The sequence below is a fragment of the Scyliorhinus canicula genome, chromosome 8, assembly GCF_902713615.1.
Source record: "Scyliorhinus canicula chromosome 8, sScyCan1.1, whole genome shotgun sequence".
Lineage (NCBI taxonomy): Eukaryota > Metazoa > Chordata > Chondrichthyes > Carcharhiniformes > Scyliorhinidae > Scyliorhinus > Scyliorhinus canicula.
Genome location: NC_052153.1, coordinates 161,691,017 through 161,711,320, shown reverse-complemented (window position 1 = coordinate 161,711,320; position 20,304 = coordinate 161,691,017). Strand labels below are relative to the sequence as shown.

Here is a 20,304-nt window from a genome sequence, read left to right as displayed (position 1 = left end):
TGTCATCCCTTACTATTGCCCGGATGTCATCCTTAAATAACAGAGCAACACTACCTCCCTTACCATCCACTCTGTCCTTCCGAATAGTTTGATACCCTCGGATATTTAACTCCCAGTCGTGACCATCCTTTAACCATGTTTCAGTAATGGCCACTAAATCATAGTCATTCACGATGATTTGCGCCATCAACTCATTTACTTTATTCCGAATACTACGAGCATTCAGGTAAAGTACACTTATGTTGGTTTTTTTACCTCTGTTTTGAATCTTAACATCTCCAGTTTTATTCCTTTTAGTATTACTGGGCCTATTCACTGAGCTCCCCTCAGTCACTGTACCTTGTACTGTTGCCCTTTTTGATTTTTGACTATGTCTTCTCTGCCTGACACTTTCCCCCTTACTGCCTTTTGTTTCTGTCCCTGTTTTACTGCCTACCAACGTCCTGCATCGGTTCCCACCCCCCTGCCACATTAGTTTAAACCCTCCCCAACAGCTCTAGCAAACACGGACAACAGTTCCAGTCCTGCCCAGGTGCAGACCGTCTGGTTTGTACTGGTCCCACCTCCCCCAGAACCGGTCCCAATGCCCCAGGAATTTGAATCCCTCCCTCTTGCACCATCTCTCGAGCCACGCATTCATCCTATCTATCCTGACATTCCGACTCTGACTAGCTCGTGGCACTGGTAGCAATCCTGAGATTACTACCTTCGAGGTCCTACTTTTTAGTTTAACTCCTAACTCCCTGAATTCAGCCTGTAGGACCTCATCCCGTTTTTTACCTATATCGTTGGTGCCTATGTGCACCACGACAGCTGGCTGTTCACCCTCCCCCCCCCACAGAATGTCCTGCAGCCGCTCCGAGACATCCTTGACCCTTGCACCAGGGAGGCACCATAACATCCTGGAGTCTCGATTGCTTCCACAGAACCGCCTGTCTATTCCCCTTACGATCGAGTCCCCTATCACTATAGCCCTGCCATTTTTCTTCCTGCCCTGCTGTGCAGCAGAGCCAGCCACGGTGCCATGAACCTGGCTGCTGCTGCCTTCCCCTGGTGAGCCATCTCCCCCAACAGTATCCAAAGCGGTATATCTGTTTTGCAGGGAGATGACCGCAGTGGACACCTGCACTGCCTTCCTACTCTTGCTCTGTCTCTATCGACGAGTCCCTCCCCTTTCAGGTCGAGAGCGACGCGTCCGATGTAGCTTTGGTGGCCACCCTCAACCAAGCGGGCAGACCCGTGGCCTTCTTCTCCCGGACCCTCCACGCTTCCGAAATCCGACATTCCTCAGTCGAGAAGGAAGCATAGGCTATAGTTGAAGCTGTGCGACATTGGAGGCACTATCTGGCCGGCAGGAGGTTTACCCTCCTCACAGACCAACGGTCAGTAGCTTTCATGTTCGATAATGCACAGAGGGGAAAGGTAAAGAACGATAAAATCTTGCGGTGGAGGATTGAGTTGTCCACGTACAACTACGACATCTTGTATCCTCCTGGGAAGCTAAATAAGCCTCCTGATGCCCTGTCCCGCGGCACCTGTGCCAATGCACAAGTGGACTGCCTTTGAACCCTCCAGGCGGACCCCTGCCACCCGGGGGTCACCCGCTTTTTCCATTTCTAAAGACCCGCAACCTGCCCTACTCCATTGAGGAGGCCAGGACAGTCACTAGGGACTGTGTGATGAATGGTATCAGTAGCTGCTGTAACGGTACCTTACCTTTAATGCATTGGCCCTTTAAGACCGAGCTTGGAACCCTAGGGGACTCCGCCCCCAGGAAACGGTATATAAGTTGAGGCTCACTCGGCAGCTTGTAATGAGCACACTTCTCGGCTGCTGTTCAGTTCTCAGATGATTAAAGCCTTTGAATTACCTATCTTCTCTCCTGTGTCGTAATTGAGGGTATCTCAGTTTAATCATCTGACGCATCAAGATGGACAGCACTCTGAAGCCGGAGAAACTCAACCTGGACGCTCGGTTGCCGGAAGCCCTGGAAATTTTTAAATATTGGCTGCGGTGTTTTGAGGACTATAGTGACTCCTCAGCGACTGATGTCGACGGCGCTCGCAAGCTGCGTTTACTACATGCCCGGGTGGGCCACCGACTCTCCTCCGCAATCGAGAACACTGCAAATTACGCTGCGGTCGAGATACTGACGAAAAGCTTCGTGAAGCCGATTAATGAGGTACACGCCAGACATTTGCTCTCAACCTGCAGCCAGCGTTCCAGGGAAACTCTGGACAAGTACGTGGAGAGACTCACTGCGCACGCAAGGAACTGCAACCATAAAACAATGACGGCAGAAGCCCACATGAACTTGCATATTCGCGATGCCTTTGTGTCCGGTATCAGATCCTCGTACATCCGGCAGCGGCTCCTAGAAGACGGGGCAAAGGATCTCCAAGGCACGGTAACACTCGCCTCTTCTCTAGAAACGGCCCACCATAACCTCGGTACGTACTCCGCGGACCTTGCAAACCCCTCTCGATCCCCTCCGGACTCGGCCACGCTACAGGCCTGTGCCGCGCGGCGATCCGCTCACTCCGGGGGTTCCCCGTGCTATTTCTGTGGGCAAGGTCAGCACCCACGGCAACGTTGCCCAGCCCGCTCCGCGATCTGCAATGATTACGGGAAGAAAAGGCACTTCGCTAAAGTCTGCCTGGCTGGCCCCAAAGGCCACAAACAAAATCCTCACTAGGCCCAGAAATCAAGCTCCCGGTCTCACAGGCCCCGCAACACGGCCGCATGGCGGCCGGACACGCCCACTTCCGACGTGTCATCGACCTCGTGCGAGTCATGGAGTGGCCATCTTGGCGGCGGCCATCTTCGAACCCCAACACGTGCGACCGATGGCGGTGGCCATTTTGTGACTCCAGGCGGCCATTTTGTGAGTCCGACTTAACCGAGGACTCTGACTACCCACAACTAGGAGCAATCACGCTCGATCAATCGCGGCCGAAACACCTGCGGAACTCAATTATGCGGGTGCAAATCAACGGCCACGACACTCCCTGCCTATTCAACTCCGGGAGCACGGAGAGCTTTATCTATTCAGATACGGTAAGGCGCTGCTCTCTGCGCACGCACCCCGCCTCCCAAACTATCGCCCTCGCCTCTGGGTCCCATTCGGTACAAATCTCGGGGTATTGTGTCGCTGACCTCGCAATTCAAGGCACTGAATACACCTGTTTTAAACTTTACATCTTCCCTCAACTCTGCGCCCCCCTGCTGCTCGGTCTGGACTTTCAGTGCAGCCACCGGAGCCTGACACTGAAGTTCGGCGGACCCCTCCCCCCACTCACGGTATGCAGCCTGGCGACACTCAAAGTTGCGCCACCCCCCCCCACCTCTTCGCGAACCTCACTCCCGACTGTAAGCCCGTCGCCACTAGGAGTCGCCAGTACAGTACCCAAGACATAACTTTTATCAAGTCAGAGGTTCAGCGGCTACTAAAAGAGGGGGTCATAGAGGCCAGCAACAGCCCTTGGAGGGCTCAAGTATTGGTAGTCCGCTCTGGGGAATAGCAATGAATGGTAGTGGATTATAGCCAGACCATAAACCGCTTTACGCAACTCGGTGCTTACCCACTTCCCCGCATAACAGAAATGGTGACTCGCATCGCCCAGTATCGGGTATTCTCCACAGTCGACCTAAAATCGGCCTATCATCAACTCCCTATCCGCCCAGAGGACCGCCCCTACACGGCTTTTGAAGCAGCCGGTCGGCTGTTTCAATTCCTCAGGGTCCCTTTTGGTGTCACAAACGGAGTCTCCGTTTTCCAGAGGGCAATGGATCAAATGGTGGACCAGTACGGCTTACGGGCTACCTTCCCGTACTTGGACAACGTCACCATCTGCGGCCATGACCAGCAGGACCACGACGCAAACCTGAGGAAGTTCCTCCAGACTGCCCGGGCCCTCAACCTCACGTACAACAAAGAGAAATGCGTGTTCCACACAACCGGCTAGCCATCCTTGGCTACGTCGTGGAAAATGGGGTCCTAGGCCCAGACCCCGACCGCATGCGTCCCCTTAAGGAACTCCCCCTCCCCTGTAGCCTCAAGGCACTCAAACAGTGCTTGGGGCTTTTCTCCTATTGCGCCCAGTGGGTCCCCAGATAAGCGGACAAAGCCCGGCCACTCATTAAGACCACGGTTTTTCCCCTGACGGCTGAGGCCCAGTCGGCCTTCAGCCGTATCAAGGCCGACATCATCAAGGCCGCCATGCACGCGGTGGACGAAGCCATTCCCTTCCAGGTAGAAAGCGACGCATCAGATGTCGCCCTGGCTGCTACCCTCAACCAGGCGGGCAGACCAGTAGCGTTCTTCTCCCGAACCCTCACCGCCTCGGAAATTCGACACTCTGCAGTCGAGAAGGAGGCCATAGTGGAGGCCGTGCGACACTGGAGGCACTACCTAGCCGGTAGGAGGTTCACCCTCGTCACCGACCAACGGCCGGTCGCCTTTATGTTCGATAACGCACAACGGGGCAAAATAAAGAATGACAAAATTCTGAGGTGGAGGATAGAGCTCTCCACCTATACATACGATATTAAATATCGCCCGGGGAAGCTCAGCGAGCCCCCAGATGCCCTGTCCCGCGGCACGTACGCCAATGCGCAATTGGACCGCCTGAGAGCCATCCACGATGACCTCTGCCACCCGGGGGTCACCCGGCTTGCCCACTTCATCAAGTCCCGCAACCAACCCTACTCCACGAGGAGGTCAAGGCCATGACTAAGGCATGCCAGATCTGTGCGGAATGCAAACCGCAATTCTATCGACCAGACAGGGCCCACCTGATAAAGGCCTCTGGGCCCTTTGAGCGACTAAGTGTGGACTTCAAAGGGCCCCTCCCGTCCACCAACCGCAACATCTATTTCCTCACCGTCATCGACGAATTCTCCCGCTTCCCTTTTGCTGTCCCCTGCCCCGATATGACCACGGCCTCCGTGATCAAGGCACTGCACAGCATCTTCATACCGTTTGGTTTCCCCGCTTATATCCACAGTGACCGGGGTACATCGTTCATGAGCGATGAGCTGCGTCGATATCTGCTCAGCAAGGGCATCGCCTCGAGCAGGACGACGAGCTATAACCGGTGGGGAAACGGGCAAGTGGAGAGGGTGAACGCAACAGTTTGGAAGGCTGTCCTTCTAGCCCTACGGTTAAGGAGTCTCCCAAACGCCCGCTGGCAGGAGGTCCTACCCGATGCCCTACACTCCATTAGGTCGCTCCTCTGTACGGCCATGAACGAGACCCCTCACAATCGTTTGTTTGTCTTTCCCAGGAAGTCCACCTCTGGGGTCTTGCTTCCACGTTGGCTGACGACTCTGGGACCAGTCCTACTCCGGAGACACGTGAGGAGCCATAAAACGGATCCCATAGTCGAGAGGGTCCAACTGCTACACGTGAACCCTCAATACGCCTACGTCGAGCACCCCGACGGCAGGCAGGATACCGTCTCCCTGCGAGATCTGGCACCCGCTGGCTCGCCCACCGACCCCAACGCTTTCCCCACCACACCCCCCCCACCGACGTTCCCCTCCCCGCACCGACTGCCGACCCCGACACCGCCCCCCCATAGTGCCCCCTGCCCCCCAGCCGGCGCCGGCACCGATCACCCTAGTCACCCCGGATAACCCCCTCCCCGCTCCAAGGCGGGCAAAGGCTCAGTCAACCGTGCTCCCGGATATACCATCATCAAAACCGACCGTATCCACGGCACCACTACCGGAGCGGAGAAAGTCAGCACGGACGGTCAAACCACCCACAAGACTGAACTTATAACTCCACTTCACCCCCGACGGACTATGTGTTTTTTTTAAACAGGGGGTGAATGTGATGAATGGTATCAGTAGCTGCTGTAACGGTACCTTACCTTTAATGCATTGGCCCTTTAAGACCGAGCTTGGAACTCTGGGGGACCCCGCCTCTGGCTCCGCCCCCAGGAAACGGTATATAAGATGAGGCTCACTCGGCAGCATGTAATGAGCACACTTCTCGGCTCCTGTTTAGTTCTCAGATGATTAAAGCCTTTGAATTACCTATCTTCTCTCCTGTGTCGTAATTGAGGGTATCTCAGACTGCCACATCTGCGCGGAGTGCAAGCCACACTTCTACGCTCTGAACGAGCGCACCTGATAAAAGCTTCCCGCCCCTTTGAACGTCTCAGCATGGACGTCAAAGGTCCCCTCCCCTCCAACAACTGCAACACGTACTTCCTCAACATGATTGACGAGTACTCCCGTTTCCCTTTCGCCATCCCCTGCCCCGACATAACCACAACCACCATTATCAAAGCCCTGCATACCATCTTCTCCTTGTTCGGTTACCCCGCATACATTCATAGCGATCGGGGATCCTCATTTATGAGTGACGAGCTGCGTCAATTCTTGCTCAGCAGGGGCATCACCTCCAGCAGGACAACCAGTTACAACCCCCGGGGTAACGGGCAGGTCAAGAGGGAGAACAGTACGGTCTGGAAGACCGTCCTGCTGGCCCTACGGTCCAGAAATCTCCCAGTCTCCCACTGGCAAGAGGTCCTCCCAGACACCCTCCACTCAATCCGGTCACTTCTCTGTACCGCCACGAACGAAACGCCTCACGAATGTCTTCTTGTTTTTCCCAGGACGTCTTCCTCAGGGACCCCGCTCCCGACCTGGCTGGCTACCCCCAGGCCCATTCTGCTCCGGAAGCACGTGCGGGTGCACAAGTCGGACCCATTGGTTGAAAGAGTCCAGCTACTCCACACGAATCCGCAATACGCGTATGTGGAGTATCCCGACGGCCGACAGGACATGGTCTCCCTCCAGGACCTGGCACCCGCCGGATCTCGGCCACACACCCCAGCACCAGCCACACCCCCCCCCCTCCCCGACACCCACTGCCCCCAGCAACGGCGCACCCACAGCTCAGCGGACAGGGACCCCCTCCCCCGGCCTGGCCCCTGCTAGCTTCGATCAGGGGTACGGACACAGAAACAAGATAATCGCTCCCGGAGTCACGGACGACCACTGCTCCGATGTCACCGGCACCACTACACAGGTCAAGCAGGACATCGAGGGCGCCCACTTGACTGATTGAATCGATGTGACCTACGGGTGGACTTCTGCCTGCGGATAGACTCTTGTGATTTTTTGTTCTTTTTTTAAATAAATTTAGATTAGCCAATTATTGTTTCTAATTAAGGGGCAATTTTAGTGTGGCCAATCCACCTACTCTGCACATCTTTGGGTTGTGGGGGTGAAACCCACGCAGACACGGGGAGAATGTGCAAACTCCACACGGACAGTGACCCAGAGCCGGGATCGAACCTGGGACCTCAGCGCCGTGGGGCGGTTGTGCTAACCACTAGGCCACCGTGCTGCCCTTTGATTTTTTGTTCTTTAACTGTTCACCCATTCCCCTCCCCCCCCTCCCCCGCCCCCTGATTATGCACACTTTACATAGTTATTGTTCTCTTCTCCTCTTGAATATTAGTTACGGGTCAGTGGGCAGCCATCGATGCAACGGCACGGCGTAAACATCTCTAGTCAAACTACCAGTCTCATGTACTCAAGGGACCCCCCCCCCCCGGCTTCCCTTTCAACAAGGGGTGAATGTGGTAGTATGACTAGGGGTATTATGGTACCTCCAGAGGTGAGCTGCCATTGGTGCAGAGGACTCGCTGTCCATTGGCCCGGGTAAGTCATGTGCCTCTCAGCCAATTGGCTCCGCCTAAAGGGCGGGATATAAGAACCCGTGTTCCCCGGCAGTCGGCCATTCTTCTGTACATCTGCTGCCGGGCACACATCTTGTGTATTAAAGCCTTTTGTTTGAATCACATCTCTGCCTCGTGTCCAATTGATGGTGCATCAGTCGGCGACAAGGGTAAACCTCCTACCAGCCAGGTAGTGCCTCCAATGCCGTACAGCTTCCGCAATGGCTTGAGCTTCCTTTTCGACAGAGGAGTGTCGAATCTCGGAGGCGTTGAGGGTACGGGAAAAGAAGGCCATGGGCCTGCCTGCCTGGTTAAGGGTAGCGGCTGACGCATCGCTCTCCACCTGGAAGGGGATGGAATCATACACCGCGTGCATCGTGGCCTTGGTAATGTCTGCCTTGATGAGGCTGAAGGCCAGACGGGTTGTCGTCAGGGGAAAGATGGTGGCTTTGATAAGTGGACGGGCTTTGTCCGCATAGTTGGGGACCCACTGGGCATAATATGAGAAGAACCCCAGGCACCTTTTCAGCTGTGGGGAAGGGGGGGGGGGGGGGGGGCGCATGCGGGCGGGGTTGGGCCCAAGGACTCCATTTTCCACGACATAGCCAAGGATGGCTAGTCGCGTTGTGCGGAAAACACATGGGATGTGATCAAGACTGTACACAGACCCCCCCCCCCCATGGGATGTGATCAAGACTGTACACAGACCCCCCCCATGGGATGTGATCAAGACTGTACACAGACCCCCCCCCCCCCATGGGATGTGATCAAGACTGTACACAGACCCCCCCCCCCCATGGGATGTGATCAAGACTGCAGACCCCCCCCCCCCCCATGGATTTGATCAGGCTGTACACAGGCCCCCATGGGATGTGATCAAGACTGTACACAGGCCCCCATGGGATGTGATCAAGACTGTACACAGACCCCCCCCCCCATGGGATGTGATCAAGACTGCAGACCCCCCCCCCCCCCAATGGGATTTGATCAGGCTGTACACAGGCCCCCATGGGATGTGATCAAGACTGTACACAGGCCCCCATGGGATGTGATCAAGACTGTACACAGACCCCCCCCCCCCCCCATGGGATGTGATCAAGACTGTACACAGACCCCCCATGGGATGTGACCAGACTGTACACAGACCACTTATGGGATGTGATCAGACTGTACACAGACCACCTATGGGATGTGATCAGACTGTACACAGACCCCACATGGGATGTGATCAAGACTGTACACAGACCCCACATAAGCTCTTCCGATCTTAATTCTTACTGAAGGCTGGAAAGTGGGCTGGCTGCAAAGTGTTTGTGATTCTCGGGTGGAATGTGTTCTCAGCCAATAAGGGCTTGAATGAGTGTTTCCTGGTCTGCTCCAATGGGAATTTGAGCGGACAGATTTAAAGGGCTGGGGAGGATTCGACTGAGGAAGTGAGTGGTTTGATAGCAAATTAAGAGGGGGCGAAAAAAAAAAACACACCACACAACAACCCACAATGGCTGCCCGCATACGAAGGGTAAGGCTGCTGGAATTTTAGTACTACTTTTATAAATCTACGCTCATTTTCTGATTTTAAGTTTCTTTTGTCAATTGCGTGGGGGTTTGATCGAAACCGCTCTGCTTTCTGGACGCAACGCATTGTTTGACACTGCACTGTTTTCAGCTTTGCCAATTGGTGTTTTATTTTGTATCCAGGCTTAACAATTACTGATTTGCATAAATGTCACTTGCGAATGAGTCTGGGTGTCTCGCCCTGCTTCAGACTAATGCTTATTTTTGTGTTTCTAGTCTGCAGAAGTGTGGCTTCAGTGCATTTCTATCTGTGCATCCTCCCTGTTGGTTTGTATGTTGTTCACACCCTCTTAACCCTGAAATTAATTAATTACATTAATTGGAATAGCTTTTACTCCGCCTACCTTAAATTGGTATGGATTTAGCAATTGCATTGTCGAAAGCAGGCTGTCCCCGACCTATAGGGCAATCCACCCAGCTGCACATCTTTGGACTGTGGGAGGAAGACGGAGCACCCGAGGGAACCGATGCACACACTAAGGGATACATGGTGTTCATTAATGTATATGATGGCACCATATACCCGTTCCCCTTGTTATTAAGAGGCTTATTTTCTATGAGCAAGTAGGCTCTTTTTTTTTTCTTGCTTTAGAAATATTTCCAATTGAACAATTGGAACAGTATTCCTATTAAGACGATCTTGTCAAGAATTCAATACTCTGCTGGGCTACCTGCGAATTGGTGGCATTGCATGATACTAGACTCTCAGGGTTAAACATGACTTCGTCAAGGAAGCAAGTTTTTAAAAAATAATAACTTCACCACTAAACTGCAATATAATGTGTGGGGACTATCTGACTGGTATAACCATTTTTAAATCTAATTGACATTTCCATTCCCCCCCCCCCCCCAGTCCACACTAAACCCTTCCAAGTAACTGCAGTATTCTCTTTCTAGGCTACTCGAGCTGCTGCTACTGAAACAGAAGTGCAATCAAGAAATTGTCCAACAATGACTGTCTTGGAGCATAGAGTTGCTTTGGTGAATATCCTCAATAAGCCATGTGCAACTCTGGGTCTGAAAAAGGCGCTGGCTCTGAAAAAGGTAATGGCTTGTGAATTCCTAATGGGGAACTCTCATTTGTTCTCTTTTTGTCCTGTGCAATGGCTGTTTTGAGATTTGATATGTTAAAACCATCTATGACATCCAGCGGTGGTATGTAGTGATCCTACCAGTGTACTTATTTTTTGCCCAGTTTCTGGGGGTATGTTGGCTTAAAGGCCCACCTGATCAATTGTATAAGGTGCCCAGAATTTTTTTTGACTGAATTAGAGGCTTTGCTGTGATTTCATCCACTCTACTAAATGGCTGAGATGCATACCTGCATCTTGGTGCATCTTTTGGGTTATGGGGTCAAACTCGTGCAAATATATCACAACTCAGTAAGGATAAACAGCACCTCCTCCATGATAAAAATCAAACTCGGGGAGAATGTACAAACTCCATACAGACAGTGACCCAAGGCTGGGATTGAACCTGGGACCTGTGATGCAGCAGTGCTAACCACTGCACCATCATGCTGCCCACTTGGTGGCAGAATTCAAGATGCAAAGGCAAGTGGTGTCAGTGGGATCTTTGGGCTGGCTCCCAATTCAGTTGGTGTTGGAAAAGACCAACAAGTTGGTAAAAGCACATGATGCTGCAATAAACTGTGGAGGTGGCTCTCGAGCCTTGGTGACCAGGTAGCCAGACTGGCAGTGTTGCAGATGGCTGGTGAGTAAAGCACTAAGGCCAGAAATGGATGATTCAAGGAGGCAGAATCGGGTGTGGGTTTTTTTGGTGGTGGGGAGGAGAGAAAGGAAGAGAATCAGGGTGGAGCAGTAGACTGGTGGACTCTCTTCCAAGTTGGACCATCAATAATCCCCACCCCAGAGTTTATTGCAAGTAAAATGAGCCAACTGTGACCAGGGGTTTATGAAGATAGGGGGAAGGCCAGTAAAATATTATTCTCTGTGCAGCTCAAAAGAAAATACATAAGGCAAGCTTAAAATACACAAATGTAAAGACATAGACACTAGGTGAAGCATATGGAGTGTGCAGAGAAGTGTGGAGAGATTGGTTCAGTCCATAAGAGGGTAATTTAGGAGTCTGGTAACAGTGGGGAAGAAGCTGTTTTTGTGTGTGTGTGTGTGTTCTCTGACTTTGTATCTCCTGCTGGGTGGGAGGAGTCTTTGATTATGCTGCATGCTTTCCCAAGGCAGTGGGAGGTGTAGATAGTCAATGGATGGGAGGGGGTTTGTGTGATGGGCTGGCTGTGTTCACGACTCTACAGTTTCTTGCTGTCCTGGGCTGAGTCAGTCGGTGGACATGCTGAATTTCCCGCTGACAATCTCCACCTCAACACTGTTGATGCAGACAGCAGTGTACAGTATGAAGTCAATGCCCAGCTCTTTACTCTTGCTGACATTGAGGGATGAGATTGTTGTCGTTACACCACTCCACTAGGTTCTCTATCTCCCTCCTGTATTTTGACTCATCATTCATGAACCAACCCACTGCGGTCATGTTGTCAGCAAACTTGTAGATGGAGGTGGGGCCAATTTCTGCCATGCAGTCGTGTGTGTGTGTACATGGAATATAGTAGGGGACTAAGTACGCAGCCTTGCGGGGCCCTGGTATTGAGGCCTATCATGGAGGAGGTGCTGTTTATCCTTACTGATTTTGTGATCTATGGGTCAGGCAGTTGAATAACGAGGAGCAGAGTCCTAGGTTTTGGAGGTTTGATATGAGTGTCGCTGAGATTGGTGTTGAAGGTGTGATAAATAGGAGTTTGATGTAGGAGTCTGTTATTGTTGTTATGCTCCAGGGACTGGTTGCAGTGGTATGTGAATTGCAGTGGATCAAGCATTCTGGGAATATGGAGTTGATGTGTCTATGACCAACCTCTTGCGCAGCACTTCATTACAATCGGTGTCAAGGCCCCTAGACAATGGTCGTTGAGGCACATTTCCTGGTTCTTCTTTGGCACTAGTATGACGGTGGTGGTCTTCGCCTCGGAATAGAGTAGGGGAGGTTGAAGATGTCCACGAACACGTCCGCCAGCTGGTCTGTGCAGGATCTTGAGTGCATGACCAGGGACCCTGTCTCCTTCTGTGGGTTCCCTTTCCAGAAGGCCAATCTTACTTTGGAAGCTGACTGTGGGTATGGGTGTCTCTGGAGCTGGTTGGGCAGTTGACAGTGATTTCCTGCTGAGCCAAGCATAGGATGCATTGTGTTCGTCGGGGAGGGATGTGCTGCTGCTGTCGGCTTTGATGTTTAAGCCTTGCCACAACATGACAAAAGTCTGACTCTTACTTGGTCTGATTCTCTCTTGGCATTCCTGATAATTTTGGTTTTCTTGCATAGGTCAGGGTCGCCTGACTTGAACACCTCAAACCTGGCCTCAGTGGGGAGTAATCCTCAAGCCTGGCCTTCCGTGGGGCGTAATCTCCTGAAAGCCATTGTTTCCCATTGTTTCTTTGACCTTCTTGTAACTGGATTCTCCCGCTTAAAGTTCTGCTTGTATGTCGGGAGAAGGAACACTGTCTTATGGTCTGATTTGGGTGTGGTTGGGGGCTGGATCGATAGGCACTCTTTGTTGCCCCAGTGGGACAGATGTGCTGGTGGAATTTTGGCAGTACACTGGAGGGAAAGGCAAGAGGAGTTGGTATCCCCACTGGGGTATCCCCATTGGGCCTAGAGGAAATGAACTGGGCTAATGCAGACAGTGGCACTTGTGGATTCCCCATTTCAAAGGTTTTGAGGGTCCATTGATCCCGCAACAACTCCTTGTCTCAGGAATCATTGTCCATTCTACTTGTGCAGGCCTCCCATTTCCCTAAGGTCAAGAACCCTATGGAAATTGGGTCATCGCAACCCAATTTGCTTCTGAATGCAGATGCCTTAACCTTAGTTATTTTCCATTTCTGGGTACAAGGCAGGGATGTACATTGCCTCAGCTTTAATTTGCTAGAAATTAAACCACTGGCTATTGTGTTAAGATCTTCTAGTAGTGGAAGGGGATAAATCCTTGAGGGAACACAGGGTGTCCTTGTATGCAGATGATATTTGCATTATGGACCTAGTTTCCACTCTGGGTGAGATAATGGAGCTACTTCGGAGTTTTGCTCGCATTTGGCAACAATCTGGGGATGTTACCTTTTTTTGTCTTCCCGATATAGCTTTTGTTACCTTGGTGGCCCATGATTGGGCCTCCCTTTAAATTATGCCAGTCTGGTGAATGGGGCCAAATGGGCAGGATTCAGACTAGTAAAAATGTTCTTCTGTGGTTTTTTTTCTCTTTCCGTGTCCCCATTTTTTTTTATTTGGGTTGGTAAAACCAAGGATCTGTGGGGCATTTCTCCAGAGGGACCAATCCAAATTCCATATGGGGACAGGTAAGATCTTGCTTTAGATTAAAGCAATAATTGCCTTGCATCCGTTATCTCCTGTAAGATTTTTTCAAATCTGGTGGTGTCCAACCTTTGGAAGCAATTCAAACGGCATTTTTGACCACTTGCTGTTTAGGTCATGAGTGGGGGTGTAGAACAGATGGTGTTTAATCTGGACAAATGAGGTAATGCATTTTGGAAGGTCTAATACAGGAAATGGCGGAACCCTTGGGAGTATTGACAGGCAGAGATTTGGGCATAGAGGTGAACAGTAGTCTGGCATCTCCAGCATGCGTGCCTTCATTGGTCAGGGCATGAGTATAAAAATTGGCATGTCATTGGCAGCTGTACAGAATCTTGGGCCACATTTGGAATATTATATACAATTCTGGTTGCCAAACAGATGGATGCTTTGGAGAAGGTACAGAAGAGGTTTACTATGATGTTGCCTGGGCTAGAGGGTATTGGCTATGAGGAGATTTTTTCACTAGAATGGTGGTGGTGAGTGCATGGAATGCACTGCTGGGAAACATGTGAAAGCAGATACAATAGTGGGATCTTGGACTAACATAGGAATAGAGGGATATGGACGCTAAGGAGGAAGGTTTTAATTTAGACGGGTATGATCAGTGCCAGCTTGGAGGGTCTGTTAAATGTGGTTAATGAAATGGGAGGGTGAATTGGGTCCTATTCTGGATGTGCGGAGCAAGCCTAACCATTGGTCTTATCCCAAGTTGCTGAGCTTTTGGGTCTTTTCAACACCATGTCAGAGATTCTTAATGTCAAACTGGAGCCTTTCCCGTTGGTGGCAATATGGGTTTGCCTTTGCAGTAGACTGGGTGAAGGCAGATGTCCTTTTGCCTCCTTCAATGAGAGAAATGATGCTTGGGTGGTGGGGAGGTCTTTACTCTGCCTAATACCTTGGAGCTCCAATATATTTTTTATTTAGAGTACCCAATTCATTTTTGTTCCAATTAAGGGGCAATTTAGTATGGCCAATCCATCCAAGCTTGCACATTTTTGGGTTGTGGGGGTGAAACCCATGTGGGGGTGAAACCCATGCAATGTGCAAACTCCACACGGACTCCACACTCCACCCAGAGCTGGGATCGAACCTGGGACCTCAGCACCGAGGCCACAGTGCTAACCCACTGTGCTGCCCCGGGAGCTCCTATATTGAGAAGGTCAAGTACACCTTTCTGGGTTTTGTCGAGGGATTCTAACCAAGATGGTAGCCATTTTGTTAAGAGTTGGTTACTGTCAGCTGTTGAGGAGTTCAGTTTCTTGTTTGGAGAGGGTGGGGTAGGATTGAATGTCATCTTGATTTTTGTGCTTTTTATTATTGTAACTTCAAGCACCTATTTGTTGCTCTAAATGGTTTTCAATAAAATCATTTTCAAATTTACTTTATTGCTGTTTTACAGTATCTACTTGCAAATCTTTGCCCCATTGTTTCAGGAACCGTAAATAGCATTTGAATGGCTCATTGAGGAATTCGATACAAGAAAGCAGGTTTATGAAGATGTGCTATTGTCAAGGGTTAAGGGAATGTGGCTATTTTTTATTCCCTGGGAATTAGGAAGGTGCTCAGAAATGTCTCTAACAAGTCCTAAGGTTTGAACAGGTTGCAGCTGGTGTTCTCTAATTTTGCTGGGTGTAGAATGTGGCGACTAGGGGGCTTTTCACAGTAACTTCATTTGAAGCCTACTCGTGACAATAAGCGATTTTTCATTATTTTTTTTTCATTTAATTCCACCTCTTGCACGTCTCTTTGGGTTGTGGGGATGAGACCCATGCAGACATGGAATGTGCAAACTCTGACAGTAGCCCGGGATCAAACCCAGGTCCTTGGTGACGTGAGGCAGCAGCGTTGATTATTTATCTTGACCATAATTTCTCACTGGCCAATTTGGTTAGTGCAGATATGAATTACTTGTTTATATTTGAACTTGCAGGAACAAACTGTGATTGCTTCAAAAATGGAACCAGTGAAGAGGTGCAAACAGCCAGAAACTCCTCCACCAAAAGAACACTGCACTGAAGATGTGGTAAAACCAGAGGTTTGGGTGCTAGTGAATATATTTATCCTGGCTTGGTAACGGGTGAATTCGTCACAATTTAAAAAAAATTAATTTCAAGCTTGGTGAATTTCAACCTTGATGAAATACACTAGTTCTTAATGCAATGTTCCAATTGATATTTTAAATAAACCAATTTCTACATAGGAGGTTTTGACATTTTAATGTAAAGAATCCACAAAGGAATCAAAAATATTTGTTTTTCATCACTTTACAAAAAAGAGCTTAAGGGGATATGAAGTGTCCTCCATATTTTCAGTAAGGTGGCTAAATGTGCAGTGAGTAGTCCATTGACTTGCATGCAATTATCTAGGCTGTCCATTCATCTGATTAACTCGTGTATCCATTGTAGCAGGTGCTACCATGCCCATCCCCAATGGACATTTCAGCATGCACATCTGAAGAGCCAAGTGAAGCCTTTTCTAATGAAATCTTGCCAGTTGAAGATGTTGATCTAAAGGATGGCAACAATCCAATGCTGTGCAGTGAATATGTTAAAGATGTCTACAAATATTTAAGAGAACTTGAGGTTAGTTTTCCTACTTGGGAGTGGTTGGAACTTCCGAGCAGATTAACTGGGAATGTGATTAATGCCATGGAAGGGGTGGATCTGATTCACTTTTGATCACCTGAATCTAGGCATATAGAGCACTTTCTCAAAAGCAAGATATCACTGCTCCTGGATTTTACCAGAATTTCTTTTATTTATGTAGAACTTAGTGTGCCTGACCTATAGGTAATACTGCTGTTGTGTGGCAGCTCAGGTACTTAACTGTCCTGTCTTCTACTGTCTTTTGATCTAAATATTTTTAATTCTGTTTAAAAACATAACTGATCAAATGTGTATGTTGCAGCAGACTAATTATTTACTGTCTGAATTTAGATCAAGCAGGCAGTGAGACCAAACTACTTGAGGGAACAAAAGATAACTGGAAGCATGCGTGCTATCCTAATTGACTGGCTTGTGCAGGTTCAGATGCAATTTAGGTTACTTCAAGAAACTATGTACTTGACAGTGTTTATCTTGGACAGATTTATTCAGGTAAGATCCTTTTTTTAGAATGGGAGAAACACTACCTGTTTGTTCCCCTGTGCAAACTGGCCCACCCAACTATTCTGTTCCTAAAGAAAGACCTTCAAAAGAGATGTTGGCTCTATTACCCTGATCCATTACTAATTTAATCATCAAAATAAGACTCTTCCTTCTATACTACTTTGCAGTTGACTTGATGTAATTTTTTTTCTTTACACAGACCCATAAGGTTGTAACCCTAATTGATTGTGCGTGATGATTCTAAACTGGTAAAGCTTGGTGTTAAATTCTAACAACTGACTGTTTTCTAGGATAACCCAGTAACCAAGCAGAATCTACAACTTGTTGGTGTAACAGCAATGCTTGTCGCTTCCAAATATGAAGAGATTTATCCTCCGGCAGTAAGGGACTTTGTTGTCATCACTGATGATGCTTACTCTTGTGCACAAATACGACAAATGGAGAGGTTGATCTTAAAGAAACTTGACTTTTCTCTGGGCAAACCGCTTCCACTGCACTTCCTCAGAAGAGCATCAAAAATTGCAGAAGTAAGCTTTGTGCCTTATGAGACATCTTTATTAACCTGTTGCTTTTTATCCAAATACCCAACAGAAAAATCCCCAAAATGTTTCCAAAATTCTCACTTTCATTCTCTTTCCTCCGCCCCCACCACCGACCCAGATCTTCAGCAATTTCTCTTTTTTTACTTCCCTATCTCTACTTTCTCATGCCTGAATTAGTGCCATAAATAAGACTGATTTGATGTTATATTGCTGCTTCAATAGTTGGTCTCTTGAGCATCTGGTAAATATTCATAATTCCTGCAGTGCAGAAGGAGGCCAGTCAGCCCACTAGCTCACTCCTATCCCAATAACCCCTTAACCTAACCTACACTTGGATGCTAAGACAAAGAAGCATGGCCAATCCACCTAACCTGCACATTTGGAATGTGGGAGGAAACCCATGCACACTGGGCAGAACGTGCAAACTTAAATGGTCATTAAAGACTGGAATTGAAACCAGGTCCCTGTTTCTGTGTAGCAGCAGTGCTAACCATTGCCACTGTGCTGCTGTTTTTGAATAAATGTTCTCTTTTGGTCAGATTGACACTGTACAACACACTCTCTGCAAATACCTGATGGAATTAACAATGGGGGATTATGAGATGGTGCATTATCCTTCATCCCTAGTTGCTGCATCTGCCTTTCACCTTTCTCAGAAGGTCTTTCATTGTGGCGAATGGGTAAGTGCTTTTTTAAATCGTTTTTTTTAAAAAAATGAATGGCAGTTTTTCTTTTTTAGATGATGACATGTCACTTTTTGCTGCATATAAATCCTGTCTTGTTATTTTCCCCCAGACTCCCATCTTGCAGTACTACTTGGGCTATAGAGAAGATGAACTACTTCCTGTTATGCAACACATAGCTAAAAATGTTGTGCAGGTCAATAACTCCCTCACAAAGCACATGGTAAGTTTGTGAGGACAGGGTCTATTTTCTTAATTCCACGGGCTGCATCTAGTTTCTCTGCATTTTTGAAGGTACCTTGACAGATGAGCTCTCGAGGCATTGTCACTACATAGTAATATTTCACTTGCACTTCTGCAGACAGTAAAGTAATGTTGACCTACTGTTTTGAAATTTTACTAGCATCTAAATATAACTTCTCCACAGGCCCTAGACTTTAATGCTAACATGGGGGGCCCACTAGATATATTTTCATGACCTATGATTTGCTAAAGACCCTTTTATTTCATTTTTGCAGACTATTAAGAACAAGTATGCTAGAAACAGCCAAATGAGGATCAGCACAATCTTGCAGCTGAGATCAGTGTTTATTTTTGATTTGTCAAAACCACTAATGCCATCCTGAAGCTGAACCATTGCTGGCACTTTTTAAATTATAATTCTGATTCTGTCTTTTATCTCTCCCTTCCCTTTTTTTATTCAAAGTCAATAAAGTAGTATTTAAAACAATTCTAAGTCTACGCTTGTTGTAATTGTAATTCCACCAGAAGTCAGCTCTATCTGCACTTTATCTTGCAGGGCCTAGCCAGATGGGTGGTTCAATAGCTCTACCCCATCTCTAGAACTAGATGATGCCCAGACTCCATAGAATGTGATGCTCTAATTTGCACCAGTCCCTGAAGGTAATCATTGTTTACAGTTCAATAGGTCTCTCATATACATAGGTTAACCTGTCTTTGACTCTGTATTTACAAATATACAGTAAAAAGGTGTCTCCATGCTTGCTGGTACACACTGCTCTGGTCAACACTGACCTGAGTATAGGCAATGTACTTCATTAAATCACTGGGTTGTACTGTACTCAGTCCCACATTTTTGTGGGCCCCTTGTACAGCACATCCCAAGTAATTAGTTTTCCTTGTGTCACATACTATATTATCACTGCTCATCCCCCTCAAGTCTTCAGTTCAGCAGTCTGGAGGCATTGCCTGAAGAGTGGTGGGTTCTGTTGCTGCTGCTGGTATCTGGGTGGTAGGTGTTCATACTATTACACTTGACCAACACAGCAGCTGAACTGATCAGTGGTTCCTACCTAACAGTCACCATGTGGACAGTGACACTTCAAAAATGGAATATGAATTCCCACTTTATTTTGAGTACTATCTGAGTGATCTTCTTTCAGCTCTGCAATTATTGTAGGTTTCCACAATCTGTGAACTAAGTTTGACAACTTCAGGGCATTTGTTTCTGGTTATTATGGTCACTGCTCCTTGGACTCTTCACCTCTTCTTCTTTTCAGATTAGAATTTATCTTTCAACATCTAGTTTATTAGTCAATTCTGCTTTCCAACAGTTTTTTTTTAAGCAAACATAATAATTTTTCCCAAGCTGGTTGAGGATTCATTAATGTATTGCATTAGAATATGCTTCCTCTGAGTAGAATCACCAAGCCTTTAGAAGTTACTTCGGCATATTTCCCAAAACAGTCAGCTCTTGATTCAGTGCAACTTGGGAACCTGGCTGCCTGTGACACTTTGCAAATTGGCTGACTGGAAACCCTTCTGGCCAGGAATCTGGCTCAGCGGGGTGGCACAGTGGACTACAGCACTGAGGACCCAGGTTCAAATCCTGGCCCTAAGTCACTGTCTGTGGAGATTGCACATTCTCTCCATGTCAGCATGGGTTTCACCCCCACAATCCAAAGATGTGCAGGTTAGTTGGATTGGCCACACTAAATTGCCCCATAATTGGAAAAAATAAGGGGTACTCTAAATTTATATCTGGCTGGCTAAGCCCCTATGTTTAATTTTTTTTTAAAAAACCTCCATGAATAGCAACAATAAAATGCCATAACTGTAACACTCCCAAGTCTGTATCAACATGTGTATCTCACCCCCCCCCCCCCAAACCCAGTAAACAACAAGAACTTAAAAATAAATTAAAATAGTAAACATAGTCAATGTTTCTTCTCCTCCTCCTCCTCTCTTTCCCTCCCCCAGGTTGCTGCTGCTGACCCAGTACTCTATCGCTGAGCCAGAAAGTCGAGGAAAGGTTGCCACCGCCAAGAACCCTTGTACCGATCCT

The 20,304-nt window shown here is 48.4% G+C and overlaps 1 protein-coding gene across 3 annotated transcripts; it reads left to right on the top strand.

The window, feature by feature from the left end:
- Positions 1 to 9,143: 9,143 nt before the first annotated feature.
- On the top strand, positions 9,144 to 18,723 carry LOC119970646 (G2/mitotic-specific cyclin-B1-like). Of its 3 annotated transcripts, none has more exons than XM_038805595.1 (9): positions 9,144 to 9,216; positions 10,170 to 10,316; positions 15,598 to 15,702; positions 16,076 to 16,249; positions 16,604 to 16,762; positions 17,065 to 17,301; positions 17,856 to 17,996; positions 18,112 to 18,222; positions 18,518 to 18,723. In XM_038805595.1, the coding sequence occupies exons 1-9, from the start codon at positions 9,196 to 9,198 to the stop codon at positions 18,623 to 18,625; spliced, it is 1,203 nt and encodes a 400-aa protein (XP_038661523.1). In that variant the 5' UTR covers positions 9,144 to 9,195; the 3' UTR covers positions 18,626 to 18,723. The 3 variants fall into 3 exon arrangements, with proteins under 3 accessions (XP_038661523.1, XP_038661521.1, XP_038661524.1); XM_038805593.1 differs by having other exon boundaries at positions 16,073 to 16,249; XM_038805596.1 differs by lacking the exon at positions 9,144 to 9,216 and adding an exon at positions 9,911 to 10,073 and having other exon boundaries at positions 16,073 to 16,249.
- Positions 18,724 to 20,304: the final 1,581 nt, after the last annotated feature.

Excerpts from the sequence above, each read along its gene's own strand:
- LOC119970646 (XM_038805593.1), top strand. The coding sequence starts at position 9,196 with ATGGCTGCCCGCATACGAAGG. Across the intron at positions 10,317-15,597 it reads AGGCGCTGGCTCTGAAAAAG|GAACAAACTGTGATTGCTTC; the intron begins GTAATGGCTTGT and ends TTGAACTTGCAG. Across the intron at positions 18,223-18,517 it reads ACTCCCTCACAAAGCACATG|ACTATTAAGAACAAGTATGC; the intron begins GTAAGTTTGTGA and ends TCATTTTTGCAG.